General features: G+C 50.3%; 1 protein-coding gene across 1 annotated transcript; it reads left to right on the top strand.

Moving 5' to 3' along the window:
• Positions 1-7,760: 7,760 nt before the first annotated feature.
• Positions 7,761-8,573, top strand: LOC141242661 (olfactory receptor 10H4-like). The gene has a single exon (XM_073668855.1). It carries the CDS (start codon positions 7,761-7,763, stop codon positions 8,571-8,573), a length of 813 nt encoding a protein of 270 aa, XP_073524956.1.
• Positions 8,574-18,980: the final 10,407 nt, after the last annotated feature.

Raw genomic sequence — 18,980 nt, forward strand, 5'->3', positions numbered from 1 at the left:
GGAGGAGGGAGTGAAACCTGAGGGTAACACCTGCACAGACACAACACAAACAGGGTTAGTGAAAGCAGGTGGGGAGTGTGGGGATGCCCGCAGAGGTGCTCAGCCGGCGTGCCGTGACCTCTTGTCCTCCGGTGAGGGAGGGGGCGGGCAGGATTCTGTAGAGGGAAGCTCAGGGATGGAGAGGGGGGCAGCTACCGGCAGTGTAGGGCTCCCAGGGGTATCCAGGCTGCTGAGTATAGGCCCACTGCAGGGGGAGGAACAGGCCATGGGAGGTGGGGGTGTCCCAAGAGAGGAGCCGCCAGGTAAGACCCCAGGGCAGGAGTTCCCCACATCCGAGATGTCCAAAGGCCTAGGAAGCCTGCCTGATCGGGCGGCTTGGTCAGAAACAGAGGGGAAGCAGGCACTACCCACGGTCACAGCGGTCATAGCCGCTGTCACCAGGAGTGGGAGCGCCGGAGCCCAAGGAGCCTTGCAGAGGTCCGACGGCTTCCCCACTTCTGACCAAGTGTCTGCCGGGTCAGACAGCGGCCAGGTGACATGCCCGGAGGGGCTGACAGAGGATGTGGCAGTTTCGTCGATTCTGGCCACATCAAGTCAGGAATTTCAGGCTGCGTTGGAAGCAGACGACAGCCTGAAAGCTCTCAAGGAACAGGCGGCACAGCCTCCCATGGAGTCAGACTGCGAGCGTGTGGTCTGGGACCAGGGACGGCTGTACCGGGTAACGGTCCAGCAGGGTTCACCGGAGGCGTGGCCCAGGGACCGACAGTTAGTGGTACCCTATCCGTTCAGGGCGGAATTGTTGCGGATCGCACACGAGATTCCGATGGCCGGACACCTAGGGATCGCTAAAACCAAGGCCAGGATAGCTCAGCATTTCTACTGGCCTGGGATGGGAGCCGCGGTGGGTGCCTACTGCCGTTCGTGTGACACCTGTCAGAGGGTGGGGAAGGCGGGGCCGCGCCCCAAAGCCCCACTGGTAACTCTGCCAATCATCGAAGAGCCTTTCTCGAGGGTCGCTGTGGATCTTATTGGACCTCTGTCCACTCCCAGCCACTCCGGGAAATGCTTCATACTCACGGTAGTGGACTATGCCACCCGGTACCCGGAAGCGGTAGCTTTGTCGTCCATTCGGGCCGACAAGGTGGCTACCGCCTTACTGGAGATCTTCTCCAGAGTGGGTTTCCCCCAAGAAATGCTCACCGACCGAGGGACCCAGTTCATGTCGCGGCTGATGGAGTCCCTCTGTAAGCAAATGCAGGTGCAACATCTGGTGGCCAGCCCGTATCACCCACAGACTAATGGCCTGTGTGAGCGGTTCAATGGCACCTTAAAGCAGATGCTTAAGATGTTGGTCGACTCCCACGGGAGAGACTGGGAGCGTTACCTCCCACACCTCCTATTTGCTTACCGGGAGGTTCCGCAGGCCTCAACGGGGTTCTCCCCCTTTGAGCTCCTGTACGGGCGACGGGTACGGGGCCCCCTGGCTCTGGTGAAGGAAGCATGGGAAGGGGATTTGGCCACCCCCGAGGTGTCGGTCATCGAGTATGTCGTGCGCCACCGGGACAGGATGATGGCCTTGGCAAAGCTGGTGCAGGACAATATGGCCCAGGCCCAGGCCGACCAGAAGCGGTGGTACGACCAGAATGCTTGTGAGAGGACCTACCAGGTGGGTCAAAAGGTGTGGGTACTGGTCCCCGTACCACAGAACAAGCTTCAGGCAGCCTGGGAAGGTCCCTACTTCGTGCACCAGAAACTCAATGCCGTCACCTATCTGGTCACCCTGGATCACGCCCGTGGAAGGAGGAAGGCCTTCCACGTGAACATGATGAAGGCTCATCATGAGCGGGAAGCGACTGCCCACCCAGTGTGCAACCTTCCCGAGGAAGGAGAGGTAGAAACCCTCCTGGATCTGCTCACCCAAGCCAAGGCGGGTGGGTCCATCGAGGATGTGGGGGTTGGCCACCAGCTCACGGAGGACCAACGGTCCCAGCTGGGGACCACCCTGCACCCCTTCCGGGGGCTGTTCAGCAGCCTGCCCGGAAGGACTGAGATGGCTGTCCACGACGTGGACACTGGCGATCACCCGCCGATCCGGCGTTCAGCATATCGGGTCTCTTTCGAGGTGCAGGGAAACATGCGCCAAGAGATAGACGAGATGCTGAAGCTGGGGGTGATCCAGGCATCCAGCAGCGCGTGGGCCTCGCCTGTAGTCCTCGTACCAAAGAAGGACCGAACTACACGGTTCTGCGTGGACTACCGGGGGCTCAACGCTGTAACGGTCACCGATGCGTTCCCCATACCACGCATCGATGACCTGCTCGATCGGATGGCCGGGGCTAAGTACCTGACCATCATGGATCTGAGCCGGGGGTACTGGCAGATTCCTCTGACCCCCGCGGCAAGGGAACGCTCTGCCTTTATCACCCCTTTTGGACTGTACGAGTCCACAGTGATGCCATTCGGCATGAAGAATGCCCCTGCCACTTTTCAGCGGATGGTCAATACGCTGCTTGAGGGACTTGAAGGGTACGCGGCTGCGTACTTGGACGATATTGCAGTCTTCAGTCCCACTTGGGAGGATCACCTAGAGCACCTGCGGCAGGTGCTCGGTCGGATCCACCGGGCAGGCTTGACCATCAAGCCGGAAAAGTGCCAGCTGGGCATGAGTGAGGTCCTCTACCTGGGTCACCGGGTAGGCGGGGGGGTTCTGAAGCCAGAACCTGGGAAAGTGGATGCCATCGCATCCTGGCCCACTCCTAGGACCAAAAAGCAGGTGATGTCCTTCTTGGGGACCGCCGGGTACTATAGGAGGTTCGTCCCACACTATAGCACCCTGGCCAAGCCCCTGACGGACCTCACCAAGAAGAAGCTGCCCGTCGCAGTCGACTGGACAGTCGCCTGCGAGACAGCTTTCGGGGCACTCAAGGCCGCCCTAAGTAGCTCCCCTGTACTGCAAGCTGCCGACTTCGACCGGCCGTTTGTGGTACAGACCGACGCCAGTGACTTTGGCCTCGGTGCTGTGCTAAGTCAGGTCAACACGACAGGCCAGGAACATCCTGTCTTGTACCTGAGCAGGAAGCTACTGCCCCGGGAGGTGGCTTACTCCACGGTGGAAAAAGAATGCCTGGCAATTGTATGGGCCCTGCAGCGTCTGCAGCCCTACTTGTACGGGAGCCATTTCACCGTGGAGACGGACCACAACCCCCTCAGCTGGTTACACACGGTCTCTGGGTCGAATGGCAGGTTGCTACGCTGGAGCCTCGCTCTCCAGCAGTACCACTTCTCCATTCGCCACAGAAGAGGCCGTGACCACGGTAACGCTGACGGGTTATCCCGGCAAGGGGAGGGTGCAGAAGGACGCACGGGGGAACACAGGAATGTGCTACCCCCTCGCGCCCTCGTATAGGGGGAGGTGTGATGAACCTGTAGCCGCCATCTTGGTAATGATAAATCATATCCAGGGATGGCCACACTTCAGCAGCCCCCACCCTTGGGACCTTCTGTTAAAACGTCAACTAGATAGTTTCCCCCCATCCAGGCTCCTGTAAGATAAGAAGCCTACTTAACACTTGAATGCTAGGAGCTTCAAAGACTTCGAGAGGAAACACAGCCAGCAGGGGGGGGTGCTTCGTCTATCTGTACCTGACCATTTGTCCCATAGGACTAGTTTCTTTGTCTGTCACAAGCATGGAGGCATAAGATATAGAAACATGAATAGTACACGCATGTTGCGTGGGATGGGCCAATAAAAAAATATCACGGCGTCCCGGAGCCATTGCGCACACAAGCCTCCGCGGTAGACGTTTGTACGTGCTCTGGAAGCCAAGATATAGCGCGGAGCCATTCCTGAGGACCGTATGGTATCATAATTGATATCAAAAGGTCGGTTACGGCGGCCCGAATCCATGGGAACCCCTGGGGGTATCATGAGACCATCCCAGAAGAAGTTATTGGGTTCCATAGAATTTGGGCTTCTGATCGAAGTTAGACCTGAGGGTGGAGACTGAGCCAGCTGACCTCACCAGCAGTGGGCGGGACGGGGCAGGTAAGATAGCAGGACAGACAAGAGACAAGTCAGTCTTGACCCAAGAGTGGTGTGCTGAACATCTGAGCACCAGCTGAGGCCACCAAGGGGAGGAGCAGTTTGACCATGCGGTGGTAGGCCTCAGCCTGTAACAAAGAACCGTGCCTGCGACCGCAGAATCCTCTCCCTGCGTCACAAGAAAATCAAGAAACCGGTAACTGATATGCTGTGGTGATTCTGTGTGTTGTATTCCATTGTTGTATAGTTTAGCCTGACCTTATACCTGTGTATATTTAGTTGTATATCGTGTATCTAGTGTATTATTATAATCAATTACCTCAAGTAATTGTGGGCCTGCCTTTTATTCTGCATAACGAACGCACGTCCGTGTGAGCTCGGCTCAAGCCAAAAACGCTACCCAGGGTTGGTTCCTGACCCGATATAGGCCCATTCACGGACTGGGCGTATATCTAAAATAGGGACTGGTGGCAGCATACCAACTGGGGATTGGGGAAGGCTGGTAGTGACGGTCGGAGGTTCAGATATATATATTCCTGGCGCGGCCAAGGAAGATATATATACCGCCCTCACTACAGAGGGCCCCGATACCCAGTAGGTTACAGGACAGTCTCCCTGGCGACCGCTTATCCTAGGTGCAGTTCCTTGACTGACCTGAGGCTAAGAGGGCGCTAGCGAGTTGTGCTGTGTAGTGACGTTACGGTTTAGTGACGTTGAAGGGATAACACACTACCGTGTTCCCTGCGCTGGTTGCAGCTTCCTGGCACTACTTTCTCTAGGTGCAGTACCTTGACTGACCTGAGAGGTAAGGGGGCGCCAGAGAGCTGCACCCACCGGCCGGCTTTCATCACAGGCCCCCGACCACAGGCGGATCACTCCAGCCATTAGACATTGTACTGGTAAGGGCCAAACGATTTGGGAGTAAACTGGACCATCATTGGGAGGCGATACCATATCGGGTGGTGAAGAAGGTTCACCCAGACAACCCCGTCTACGAGGTTAGGCCCGAAGGGGATGACGCCGTGACACCCAGGGTGTTGCACCGCAATATGCTGCGACCTTGCTCCTCTGAAGCAGAAGTCTGTAACGAAGTTGGGCCTTCAAACGTATTGGCTGAAGTGCCACATGCAGGAACCTTGGGGGATGAAGAAGGATGGGCCACAATGCAGTTGGGCCCGTCAGAACCGTTGAGGCCAACCCCGAGTGGAACCCAGAATGAGTCGAGAAATGACTTGCAATCCCCAGTTGATTCATCGGATCTCCCGGAGTCACCTCCGCAAGAGGAGCCCCGCAGAACTGAGGGGGCTAATGCCGGAATTCCTCCTAACTGGTATGCTCAAGAAGAGTTTATCTGGTCTCAAATCCAGCAGAAAACGCAGGAATGTGCCCAACTCCTGTCTGAACTTGCACTGCCTGGAAAGAGGCATCAATTCTGCGAAAAGTCCACTCGCCCGAGGACTGGAGAGCAAAAAGGAGGGAGGAATGTAGCAAAGGCAAGAGAGCTTGTAAGGGAACTCCTACATGATGTTTCAAAGATGGAGAGAGGCTGCCATCTGCTGGCCAGACACAGTCAAGCGGAACCAAGATATGCAATGGAAGTTGAAGGGAGAGCAGATTTAGACGCTGGACCCGATCAGGTGACTTCCAGGAAGGAGTTCCGGGAGAAAGAGGCCAGCGCGCCAAACCTGAGGGGTCTTTGGCGCCAAGCAGCAGAAAGGAGCAGACGTGTTCCCTGCATGATGGGAAGCCCCGCGTGACAGGCCTAAGCCAGAGGCCTGTGAGGTGCCACAGCCGGGCACCGGTAGAAGAGCTCCGGATCCCTCACAAATGTGACCCGAGTGCTGTTCCTGCTGAGGAGACTCGGAACCTGCTTGCGGTGCTGAGTGAGTTCGCGGAACCCGACCTCGCCCGCCGACAGACGAGGTCTGGACCCCCCTACCCAAGGCTTGAGAGATTGCCTTCAACGGCCAAGCAGAGAGGAGTTGAGAGACGTCTGTCCCAGGAAAGTCACGCCAACGAAAGCAGAGGAGCTGCATACGTGAACAGGGCCCTCACTTCTACTGTTCACCCACGGTGCCGGGGACAATTGGGTTTAGGTAATCAGGTTGGGAGGGGAACGGTTGGAGCTAAAGAAGCTCAACTTGATCTAATTGAATTTATCCAGAAAAAGACTCACGGCCTAGCGGGAATAACCGGTGACCCCCGCTAGAGCCATATGCACAGTTAAGGAACTCATGTGGTGTCTCCCATGATATATGGCACCACATTACCTTGAGAGACTTCGCATTTTGCTAATACTTCAAATTACTGTTCATTACCCTTGTTGCAATCCCTTGTTCAGCATACCTGTTATATATATATAAACTGTTTATATTCAACTCTTACTGTTCTCGCCTTGTGTTTCTGTGCGTTGCATCACGGCACCTGCTTTACATGTACACAGTGACTGCACCAGCAGAATAGTGAGTGCAGCTCTGGAGTATAATACAGGATGTAACTCAGAATCAGTAATGTAATGTATGTACACAGTGACTCCACCAGCAGAATAGTGAGTGCAGCTCTGGAGTATAATACAGGATATAACTCAGGATCAGTAATGTAATGTATGTACACAGTGAGTGCACCAGCAGAATAGTGAGTGCAGCTCTGGAGTATAATACAGGATGTAACTCAGGATCAGTAATGTAATGTATGTACACAGTGACTCCACCAGCAGAATAGTGAGTGCAGCTCTGGAGTATAGTACAGGATGTAACTCAGGATCAGTACAGGATCAGTAATGTAATGTATGTACAGAGTGACTCCACCAGCAGAATAGTGAGTGCAGCTCTGGAGTATAATACCGGATGTAACAGTACAGGAGGATCAGTAATGTGACTCCACTAAGACATTCCCCTTAAAGTTCTTTCCTTTGCCATTTCAGCCTTTTTTATCACACAGATGATTGTATAAACTAAATGTAATTTACCAAAACCCCAGTTTTGAGAAGTATTAAGGTGCATATTTTGAACATTGGATGTCACAAAAATTGTCCCATTTACTGACAATAAGCAAAAATATTAAAAAGATGAGGAATTCAAACTACTATAAAGTTGCAGAAGTTTTCATTATGCAATGATCCTAGGGTCGGAGGAGCCCCTGTGACTGATACGGCCAATGAATCTTGTTTGTGAGTAATTAACATCCAATGTCACAAAGGTAAAGGGGAATCTGCTTAATTAGCAGGATAAGTCAGTGGCGCCACAACTAATGAGCATCCTAGTTAGTTTACTATTGGGATGATTATATCCCTCGGTGTTTATTAGTGATTTTTTTAAAGAAGAGAAAAGAGAAGAAACTGGCACGAATCTCTATAAAAAGCCAGAGATTTTTATTCATATCCATATTAGTCCCTGGTACTATGTATTTGTCAGGGATACTATTCATACATATATGTACAGTCGGGAATGACACATAGGTTCCTTTACAGTCCTGTAAAACTACGTATCCCACAAATGACAGCCTCATCTCTTCTATATCTTCCACCTTTTTATTTAATACCGGTCATCAGAAGCATCCAGGAATGAGTGGACATGGAACAAACAGGTGACAGATGGAGAACGTATCTCATATCAGCCCCAGCTTTGTTCTTCTTGGGGTGGTTGAGATGGAAAACCTGAAATATTTCTACTCTGCCGTTGCCCTTGTGTTTTATGGCTTCATCATGTTCACGTGTTCTATGATCGTGTACGCCAGTTGGACAGAACCATCGCTGCATGAGCCCATGTACATCCTGATGTGTAACATGATGGTTAACGTGATGTTCGGCAGCTGTTCCTTCTTGCCCAAGTTGACCGTTGACTTGCTTTCGGGACACTCGGTCATCTCTCTTTCGGAATGCTTGGCCCAGGCTTTCTGTATCCAGAACTTTGCATGCCTTGACCTTCTCTCTTTTTCTTTCATGGCCTATGATAGATTCTTGGCCGTCCATCATCCTTTGAGATACAATACAATGATGACCAACGGTAAAGCTTTCAAAATCGTAGCCACCTCGTGGAGTTTGCTCTCAATAGTTATGATCTTGATGATATTATTAACCGAAAGACTCATTTTCTGTGGTAGAAACATCGACAACGCCTTCTGCGAGACCATGTCCCTGGTTCACCTGGCTTGTGGGGACACATCTGCTCTGAACATCTTAGGAAGTATCTTGACCTTCTCCTTGTTTATTAGCTGCCTAGTATTCATCGTCTACTGCTACATAGGAACCCTTATCATATGTCTTCGAATCCCTTTAGAGGCCAGGAAGAAAGCCATGCACACTCTGGCCACACACATGATGGCCTTCTCCCTGTCTATGTCAGCCTGTGTATTTGTGGTTTTCAGGTACAGGTTTAATTTTGGCACTTTTTCTAATGTTGCCCAAATAGTTTTTGCTGCAAGTGGCTTAATGTTCTGTCTAATAGTCAACCCCCTTATATACGGCATTAGGATTGAAGCTCTGAGGAGCAAAATCATTCAGAATCTGCAGAAAATATATTCTAAAACATGAAATGTAAAGAAAAATGACATCGAAATGTAAAAAAATTAATAAAATTGTTTTTTTTTTTCTACAGATATATTTTTTTTACTTATTACTATTATTATTGCTTTTATTACTGTTTATTTTTGTAATAGTTTTGTACTTTCTTGTATGTGTCACTATTAGAAATGAGTGAATCGATTCAAAGTGAATCAAATTAAAACTTTGGGTTTGGCACAATCCAACTTTTTTTTTTGCAATTCGCTGGAATCCAGTAACATTGAGTCGCTATTTTGCTAGACTCTTTTTACAGCTGAGAATGGGTTAAAAATATAATATTATATACATGCGGCTCCTAGCCCAGCCAAAAGCCCCCTACCACACCTACCTCTGTCCTGTGCGCTACAGGCAGTTGTTGGCTTATGTCCTAAAAGAAATTGGAGTCCCAGAGCAGGCGGCACAAGGACGTCACTGCATGGTCCTGCTGGCACTGACTCCTGTGAGTGAAGAAAACTTGTTTGTTGTGGTTTCAAGGATCAGGTTTAAAATAATTTTAATTTTTAAAGGGGGAGCACAAAGGTGACATTATAAGTTTTAAAACTGGCAAGACTCACTCATGGAGCATTATTCCTTTTAAATGTGGCTCTCAGGAGTCATTATTACTTTTTAAGGGGGCTCTCGGGGCATTATCACTGAGTGGGCACTCAGTGTTAGTCTATGGGAGACCCGAGCATTTTTGCAGCGGCACCCCCGGCAGTCTGTAGAAAGCGTAAAAAGTGCCCAAAACGATAGTGACAGTGCTCAAATGACATGGGGACAGCATGGGGATCGCCCCTGGAAGCATTTCTGACTCCCAGGTCACTGCTGTCAACAACGTGGTCAGAGGTATTAAGCCACTTTTACGGGCTCACAATAAAACGTTCAAAAACTAAACTGAAACTGTTTTCCTGTGAAATATGTTAAGGAACATCCTTTCCAGGGTAAAGACTTGTGTATAAGGTAAAATAAATAACCAAAAACAAAAATACTCCTCCACACCTTGGGCTATGTTCACAAGTAGCATTTTTTATGCGTTTTTGCACTTTTGTATTGCTTTCAATCGTGACAAATGCATTCACCGGGAAATGTCATTTTAACATTTTACAACCTTATCTGCCCATGTGCTGTGTGACACATGCATACAGTGCTGAAAAGACATGGAAACAGCATGGGGAAGACCCCTGGAAGCATCTCTGACACCCTGGTCACTGCCTAAAAGTGTGCCCATCAGAAGTGATCCTTGCCGCATCAGAAGAGGCAGACTTGCAACTATCCCCGTGCAAGTCCTTGTCCCAGGGCAGTGTTCAATTGTACCTCCCCCATTCCTTGCAATGCAAGCGCAAGTATGCAGCCTGCCACCCACCCACCCCTAGGCTGCAATACCATACTGCTTGCTTGCACTTGAAATGGGGCCTTTTAGTTTGGAGGAGGCCGAAGCTGGCCACTACCTCATGGCTGCTTCGGCAGCGAGGTCTCCATAATCAGTCCCCAACCGCCACTATTTGTCCCGGTAACCTTCCCCACACTTTTCTTAGCCTGCCCTGCTTTAGGGCAGCATTGGACAAGCCCACCAGACAACCAGACTCCTCCGGTGGGCCCTGGCTTCTCCATCAGGGGAGTTGAGAGTGCCAAGGTGAGGAGCATGATGATGATGATAGAAGTTAGCATCTGCTTTGTTTTCTTGGAATGCAAGCGCAAGTTTGCAGTCTGCCACCCACCCACCCCCAGGCTGCAATACCATACTGCTTGCTTGCACTTGAAATTGGGCCTTTTAGGCATGTAGAGGCGGAATCTGGCCACCACATCATGGCTGCGTCGGTGGCCTGGTATCCATACTCAGTCCCCAGCTGCCCGGCGGCCGGGTGTCCACGCTTGGTCCCCAGCCGCCAGGGGGCGGCCGGGTGTCCATACTCGGTCCCCAGCCGCCCCGCGGCCGGGTGCCCACACATGGCCCCCAGCCGTCTGAGGGCGGCCGGGTGTCCATAAACGGTTCCCAGCCACCCCTACTTGTTCCGGTGCGCCTTATACACAAGCGCGCATACCAAAACATTACCTGTGCCCTCCCCAGTGCATTTAGTGGGAAGGACAGCCTAACCACAAACACGTGGACAAGTGAATGTGGCCAGGAATGGTCCATCTCACTGATGCCTTCACACTGGGTTAATATTGTGGAAGCCAGGACACAGTTGGACACTGGGATGCAACATGTCCTCCAGACATAGAGGACTGCGGGTCCTGGGTCAATCAGGCTTCAACACAAAGTTCAGAAGGTAGACAGCAGCAGTGGTCGGCCTCCTACACAACGAGTAAATTATTCAAGATCATGAGGCCATCCATCTCCTTAGCTTTCTGTTCCTTGGAATTCAAGCGCATGTATGTAGTAGCGGCTCTGCCAGAGGTGGTCAGCGTTTTGGCACATATCTTACCTCCTCCGAGGATTTCTGGATGTTTTCCTGCTACTATCCCAGTTCTATGACTCCCGTTAAAACAAAGCTTCAGGTGATACATGATGGATGAGGTAGTGGCAAAGGAGAAAGAGCAGGAGGAACAGGGACCATTTACATCAATATCAGGCCAGTCAACCACACATGTCTTGTAGGATATGTTTCTGTAACAAAAGGAGCGGTTCGGCTACACAGTTATAGGGCATACAGTGAGTGCAATGCCTACGAAAAATTTCGAGGCACTCCAATGCCCCTTGGAAGTGACATGGAGGTCAGAGGGTCTTAACTAAACCGTTTTTTCCATTTATAGCAACTGGGTCTCCTGTACACTGTTGGCCTAAGCAGTGAATGGAAGGCTTTCCAAAAATTATGAGGAACAGCAATGCCCCTTGAAACAGACGTGGATTACAGCATATTAAAAACCTTCTGCCCATTATTGGGAAGTGGGTCTCCCATAGTCTTTGCCTATGCCTTCCAAGCAAAAGCTGCCAAAAATTAGGATGGAGGAACTTGCAATGACCCTTACAAGAGCCATGCAGTACAGCATATTAAAACATTATTCCCATTATTGGGGAGTGGGTCTCCCATAGTCTTTGCCTATGCCTTCCAAGCAAAAGCTGCCAAAAATTAGGATGGAGGAACTTGCAATGCCCCTTACAAGAGCCATGCAGTACAGCATATTAAAAACATTATTCCCATTATTGGGGAGTGGGTCTCCCATAGTCTTTGCCTATGCCTTCCAAGCAATAGCTGCCAAAAATGAGGACGGAGGAACTTGCAATGCTGGCAACATGGACCACGGTCACCCTTGTGGTATAGTGGTGGTGGAGGCTGAGGATAAGGAGAAGAGCAAAAAACAGCTGAAATGAGGAAGAGTATACCAATGTGTGGGTGTGAAGCGGTGCATGGGAATACACCTCCCGAAATAACACAGTGGATTTGACTTTATGGTACTCTGCTGTCATTTGGTGGTGATGAGAAGTCTGGCCCAATCCAGCCCTTGTTCATTTTGATAAAGGTCAGCTTGTCTGCATTGTCAGTTGACAGGCGAGTGCGCTTATCAGTTATAATTCCTCCAGCGGCACTAAAAACACGCTCCGATAACACGCTAGTGGCAGGGCAGGCCAGGACCTCCAAAGCGTACAGAGCGAGTTCATTCCAAGTGTTCAGCTTGGATACCCAATAATTAAAAGGCACAGAGGAATCACGGAGGATGCTGGTATGGTCGGCAAGGTACTCCCTCACCCTCTTTTGAAACTTTCCACTCCTTGTGAGTGTACCCAGCGCCTCAGGGCCTGTAAGCTGGGCGGGTCTCAGAAAACTGCCCCAGAACATTGACAGTGATCCCCTTCCTCTGCTGGATTGGAGTTGCGTCTCTCTCTCCTGTACGCCTTGGTTGGGCAAGCGTGTTCAGATGGGAATTTTTTTAACAGTTCTGCAGCAAAGGCCTTCTGGTACTGCCCCATTTTTGTAGACCTCTCCTCCTCAGGAATAAGAGAGTGAAAGTTCTCCTTGTAGCGGGGGTCTAAAAGTGTCACCAACCAGTAATGACTGTCACCCAACATTTTGACAACGCGAGGGTCACGGTTAAGGCAGAGTAGCATAAAGTCAGCCATGCGTGCCAGACTGGTAACGGGCAAGACTTCCGTGTCCTCACCAAGATGACGACTGACCATGCTCTCCTCCTCCTCTCTCCTGTCCTCAGGCCACCCACGCTGAACCGACGGTATGACAGTTGTACAGGTACTACCGTCTACAGCGCATGATACCAGCTCCTGTTCTTCCTCCTCCTCCTCTCCCTCATTGTCCCCCAATGCACGTTGGGATGAGATGAGGCTGGGCTGTGTGTAATCGCCCGCTACGGCTTCTTGATCCATCTCATCATACTCTGGCTGCAATGACTCCTCTTTAATTCTCTTCAGAGAGCGTTGCAAAAGACAGACAAGTGGGATGCTGACGCTAATGATGTCGTAATCGCCACTCACCATCTTGGTGGACTCCTCAAAGTTTGTCAGCATGGTACATGGTACATGGTTTGCCGCGTGGTGCCACTCACATAAGCTGCTGTAGACACAGGTATGCTACTTATCCTCTGACTGACTGTATGCTGCCACCTTTATATTTAGCATTGGTTGTCCAGATGTATCTGGCATAGATATGGCCATAATTATGGTGCACATAGTACCTTCACATATACTGGTTGGCCATACACCTGCTTTCTATCCTGGACTCTCAGGGGACCCTCACCATACGTGAATTAGATTCTCAGCAATACAGTTTGATATTTGTACCTGTTGCATTACTATCATGTATTTTACAATGCAGCTCATCATGTAATTTCTACTCTGTGATTTTTGTTTGTGTTTGGACACTGCAATGCGGCTTTCCTTTTGCATGTAGTGCCACTTGTTACCTTTACAATAATAAAAGTGATTTATTTAATCCTTTGCCTTATTGGACCTATCATTCGGTGGTTCTCTTTTTCTTCAAGCATGGTACATATGTCAGACATCCAGGTCCACTCCTGAGGTCTTATGTGTGGAGTCTGACCTGAATATCGACGGCCTTGTTGCAGCTGGTACTCCACAACTCCTCTCTTCTGCTCACAAATCCTTTGCAACATGTGGAGGGTAGAGTTCCAACATGTGGGGACATCGCACACCAGTCAGTGTGCCGGAAGCTGCAAACGCTGCTGCAACACAGCAAGGACGGCGGAAGCTGTAGCCGACGTCTGAAAATGAGCTGACAGGCGGCGTACTTTCACGAGCAGATCTGGCAACTCGCGGTACGATTTAAGAAACCGCTGAACCATGAGGTTAAGCACATGAGCCAGGCATGGTACGCGTGTGATCTCGCCTCGTCTCAGAGCCGCCACCAGGTTACTGCCATTGTCACACACGACCATGCCTGGATGTAGGTTCAGCGGTCTCAGCCACAGATCTGCCTGCTCTTTCACAGCTGTCCACAACTCACAAGCAGTGTGAGGTTTATCACCTAAGCTTATGAGTTTTAGCACAGCCTGTTGCCGCTTGGCTGAGGCAGTACTGCAGTGCTTCCAGCTTGTAACTGATGTGGTGATATCTTAGATGAAGGCTGAACATGAGGAGGAGGAGGAGGATGATGCACAGGAGCTGTACACTGTGGGGGCAACTCTGACTGACATAGGGCCCGCAATCCTCGGTATGGGGAGGATGTGTTCCGTCCCAAGGTCCGACTGGGTCCCGGATTCCACTATGTTTACCAAGTGTGCCGTCAGGGAGATGTGCCGTCCCTGGCCACAAGCACTTGTCCACGTGTCTGTTGTCAGGTGGACTCTCCCAGTAACTGCGTTGTTGAGGGCACGGTAGATGTTTTGGAACACGTGCTTGTGTAGTGCGGGGATGGCACATCGGGCAAAATAGTGTCGGCTTGGGACCGAGTACCGAGGGACGGCCACCGCCATAAGGTTACGGAAGGATTCCGTCTCCACCAGCCTAAAAGGCAGCATTTCCAACGCAAGCAGTCGTGAAATGTGCGAATTTAGGACTGTGGCCTGTGGGGCGTTGGCTGCGAATTTGCGCCTTCGTTCAAAGGTCTGGGATATGGACAATTGAACGCTGCGGTGTGACGTGGACGTTGATGCTGTTTCTTGAGAAACTGCCCTAACAAGTGAAGACTGAGAGGAGGGGGCATCTTTACATGCAGTATGGACAGGGTTTACCTTGCACGCACAACAGGGGGTTCTCTTACACGCACAACAGCGGAAGAAGCAGTGGTGACACCCGCTGACAGTGGTCGTGGACCCTGGGGTTCGCCCCAAAAAGTCGGGTGCTTTGCTGACATGTGCCTGATCATGCTGGTGGTGGTCAGGCTGGTAGTTTTGTCACCCCTTCTGTTGCTGACATGGCAGGTGGTACAAATGGCCTTTTTGGGGTTATCAGCAGAGTCTTTAAAAAAATTACATACTCTGGAAAACCTACCGGTTGTACTGGCAACGTCCCTCGTGTTGGTTTTACGGGGAACGGTTGCCCGCCTTCTGTCTGCGGCCACCACACTGCTTCTTCCTGCCTGTTGGGGTACTCTGCCTCCTTCCCCCTGTGTGCTGCCGGCCTCGCTCTGCGTGTCCTCCTGCCACGTTGGGTCAGTTACTAGATCATCCACCACCTCCTCCTCTTCAAACTTCCGCACCACGGTCCTCCTCCTCACTTCGTGGCAATTGTGTCTCGTCATTGTCCACCTCTTGTGGCAAATTGCCAGCGTCGCCATCCTGTGGCCGTGGCTGTTCAAATATTTGGCCATCGCTACATGGGATCTCCTCTTCCACCACTTCAAGCGGAGCAGGCGAGGGGCCCAAATATGGAAATGGACCAGTGAACAGCTCTTCAGAGTGTCCATCTGTGGGATCAGTTGCTGTCTGATGACACTCGGCATGGTGGGAGGAAAGAGCATCAGGGTGAGGAGGAGTATGCGGTCGAGACTCACGGCTACTAAGACTTGACCGTGTGGAAGACAGACCAGAGGTAGTGGTTCCCAGGTGACTGGAAGTATTATCTGCTATCCAATTAATAACCTGTTCACACTGATCAGTTCGCAATAGTGGTGTTGTTGTGTGCTTCCCTAGTAATTTGGTCAAGAACTGGGAGCTACAAGATGTGGCTGTTGGTTGTGGCACATTTTCACCTTGGCCACGGCCCCGTCCTCTGCACGCACCAACACCAGAACGTCCAGTTCCACGTCCCTTGCCACGCGCCTTGCCCATTGTAAATGAAGTAAAATAGCTTACACTCGCACTATCAATGGCAAAAGGGTAATATAAAGGAGATTTGAACCGTGGAAGAGGAAAACCACAGTTCTAGTTATCTGGCCTACACCAGAATCTTTTAAACAGATATATTTGTGTCTGAACAGTCAGCGAGACACTGAAACTGTTCTTTTTATACAAAAAGGTGGATTATACCCAGATTTGAACCGTGGAAGAGGAAAACCACAGTTCTAGTTATCTGGCCTACACCAGACTCTTTTAAACAGATATATTTGTGTCTGAACAGTCAGCGAGACATGCTCAATTTTTTTTTGGGGGGGGAAAAATTACCAAAAGGTTAATAAGATGGGTATTTGTACAGTCTGACTGAGGAAAAAAAAAAAAAAGAGGATTAAGATGGAAAAAAAAGGATTTTTCCTGGCCCCTGAGACCTGGGGCTAAGTCTAGCAATTTGAGCAGCAGCAGCGCACAGGACTGTAACGCAGTGTTTGTTGGTATAACCACTGCATCTCCTATACAGCCTGCCTGCCTGATATCTGGGATGGATATTAGTCCTCAGAAGGACTGTTTGTGATTTTGCAGGCTTTAGAGACCCTACACTACCTATTTCAGAGCATATATTTCTTCCTAGCTCAGCAGCACTCTCCCTACACTGTCTAATCCGGAGCGACTGTGTCCAAGATGGCGGCGCCCGGTTTTAAATCCTCGAGGTGACGCTGTGCGGCCAGCCAATCACTGTAATGCCCACAACCAACATGTCTGCGGCATTACAGTGACTGGCTGGCAATCCCTGCATGTTCATTGGCATTGTAAAGAGCACCAAACGTGCAGGGCGGAGACCCGAGCTCCCGCCCGAGTAACCCGAAAATTCTTGGTGCTCGCTGAACATCCCGAGTAGTGAGATGCTCGGGCGAGTACCGAGCAGTGTCGAGCATGCTCGCTCAACACTACTTTCCACGTCTTACACATGGGGACTTATTTTCTAGGGGGCCTAGTGAGGGCATTATTACTATCTACAGGGTATACTGGGGTCATTAATACTGTGTAGAGGGCACACAAGACACATTATTACTGTTTGGAAGCACAAAAAGGGCACTATTGTAGTTTAGCGGAAACTGTGATCACTATTGACATCTGGGGCACTACTAATTTTAGTCTATCTGGCACTATTGTGTACTGAGGAACTGCCTGTGTAGCACTTTTTTGGGGTAATTATAATGATTATATCTTATAAGTATTGGGGGTCACTGTGAAACACAGAAGGTGCAGTGATGGGACAATTAATGAGGCAACAGACACAGAGTCGAGGATTTAAGGAGGAATGGGAGTTTGTATAGATAGTGAATAGGAAGGGATGGCACAAAAAAATATGAGTCACGTGTCTGTGTTGAAAACTCTGCAGCCTTCAGTCTTCGCTGGGAGAAGTCATCATGTAGGTCTGGGCCAGATGGAAAAGATGGAAAAAATAACAGATTCCAATCAGAATGAACGTCACATGTGAGTCACTGGGTATAACTGCACTGTAATTACTTTTTGCAGAACATGTATCTGCTAGTGATGATCGAGCATGCTCGTTGCTCGAAATTTACGAGCATGCTTGGGCGAGTACCTATTATCTTCAGCGTGCTCGGGGGTTAAGTTTTCTTCGCTCTGTGGACATGATTTGCGACTGTTTGACAGTTTTAATACATGTGAGGAATGCCTGTTTTTCCAGCATCGCATACTGTAAGCCCTCAGAGCCCGGTCAAGCCAATGTGGCCCACCTGGCCAGTGCCCCAAGTGCTATGCCCTCACGAATCTCAGCTGGGCCCCCAATGAATATCATGCATTCACTGGATGAGACTAATGCCCTTCAGGCCTTGCAATGCCCTCCAGTTCACCCCCTGACACAACCCAAACGGATGAAGGAGTTATATGTCAGTCTTTTGCTGCCATCCAAGACTCACTAGGACAATTACTCAGTCATGATGGGCACTTCACCTCAACCCCTGTTGCTCGTCCGTAGCGCTCATCCAGACTGCTACCACCAGACCTCACACCCCAGTCTAGGACACCCGATACTTTAGAGCCCCAGGAGGGTGTGTGGCTTCCCTGGAATCCCAGTGAAATGCTGGCTGTGATGAGAATGCCAGACCCTGAAATGTTTCCCATGCCATTTGTTAGAGAGGTAAAGAAAATTAGAATGGTTTTCTCCTGTTGTTGACGGGATTTAGGGGATTTGGTTTCAGCAGAGGCAGGGGATACCTTTTACTCCTTTGTGGTGAGGGCAATAGGAGCCCCACCCACAGGTGATACTTCACTAGATTCGGGGAGGCAGTATGTGAGAAAACTCCCCCAGGCCAGATTAACTTCCCAGTCAGCCACTCTTCAAGATATTGAACAGGATGCTACAGAGTCAATAGAAAAATATTATACCCGACTCTGACAAAGATGGCAGGACTTAGGATACGAGAACATGTCTGAGGTCCATACCCGTTTACTGTCCTATGCCTTTGTTGAAGGTTTAAAGCCCATGATTAAAGAGCCACTAATAGTGTTCCGCCTGGAGTACCAGACTATGTCCCCGGCCCTGAATATCAAGGCAAAAACCAGGTCCAGCGCCCCTCTTACGTACTACCAGAAAGGCAAGAATGAAGAAATGTCACATGTTATAATTATGGAAAGCCTGGACACAGAAATTGCAGTTTCTCTCCTAGACTCAGAAAAAAAGCATGATAAACCCCCTCCTCCACCTTCTCCAGTGGGAGAGTCAGAGTCTCTCTAAGCCATAAATGGTGTGCATCTCCTTCGGTTAAGTCTGTTCTAACTTTCACCCTCGCTGTTTATTTCTCTCATGATGTTACAGCCATTCTTTCTCAAGTACTGCTTAACATCTCCAAATTCACCTCACCATGCCTGATAACATCACCATTCACCATTGCACTACTCTGAATCCAGCCACCTTTTTGCCTCTGGAGGGGGGATGGAAGGTAGTGGTAACCTGGGTGACCTGATAGTCATGTTCCTGTTGTGGCTCAACTATGTAGAAGTAATGCCCCACCGGAGGTTTCAGTCATGGTACCGATGTCCCACTGGATAACCCAGACTATGAGCTCTTTGCAGATGGATCACAGTTTGGCGTGGATGGCCAGTGATCCACTGAATATGCTGCTGTTTCCCTCCATGAAACCATAAAAGTAGAACCGCTGCCCCCACACATGTTCGCCCGGGAAG

Source organism: Phyllobates terribilis, unplaced genomic scaffold (genome assembly GCF_046119375.1).
Source record: "Phyllobates terribilis strain yellow unplaced genomic scaffold, ASM4611937v1 Scaffold_2__4_contigs__length_985480577, whole genome shotgun sequence".
Taxonomy (NCBI): Eukaryota; Metazoa; Chordata; class Amphibia; order Anura; family Dendrobatidae; genus Phyllobates; species Phyllobates terribilis.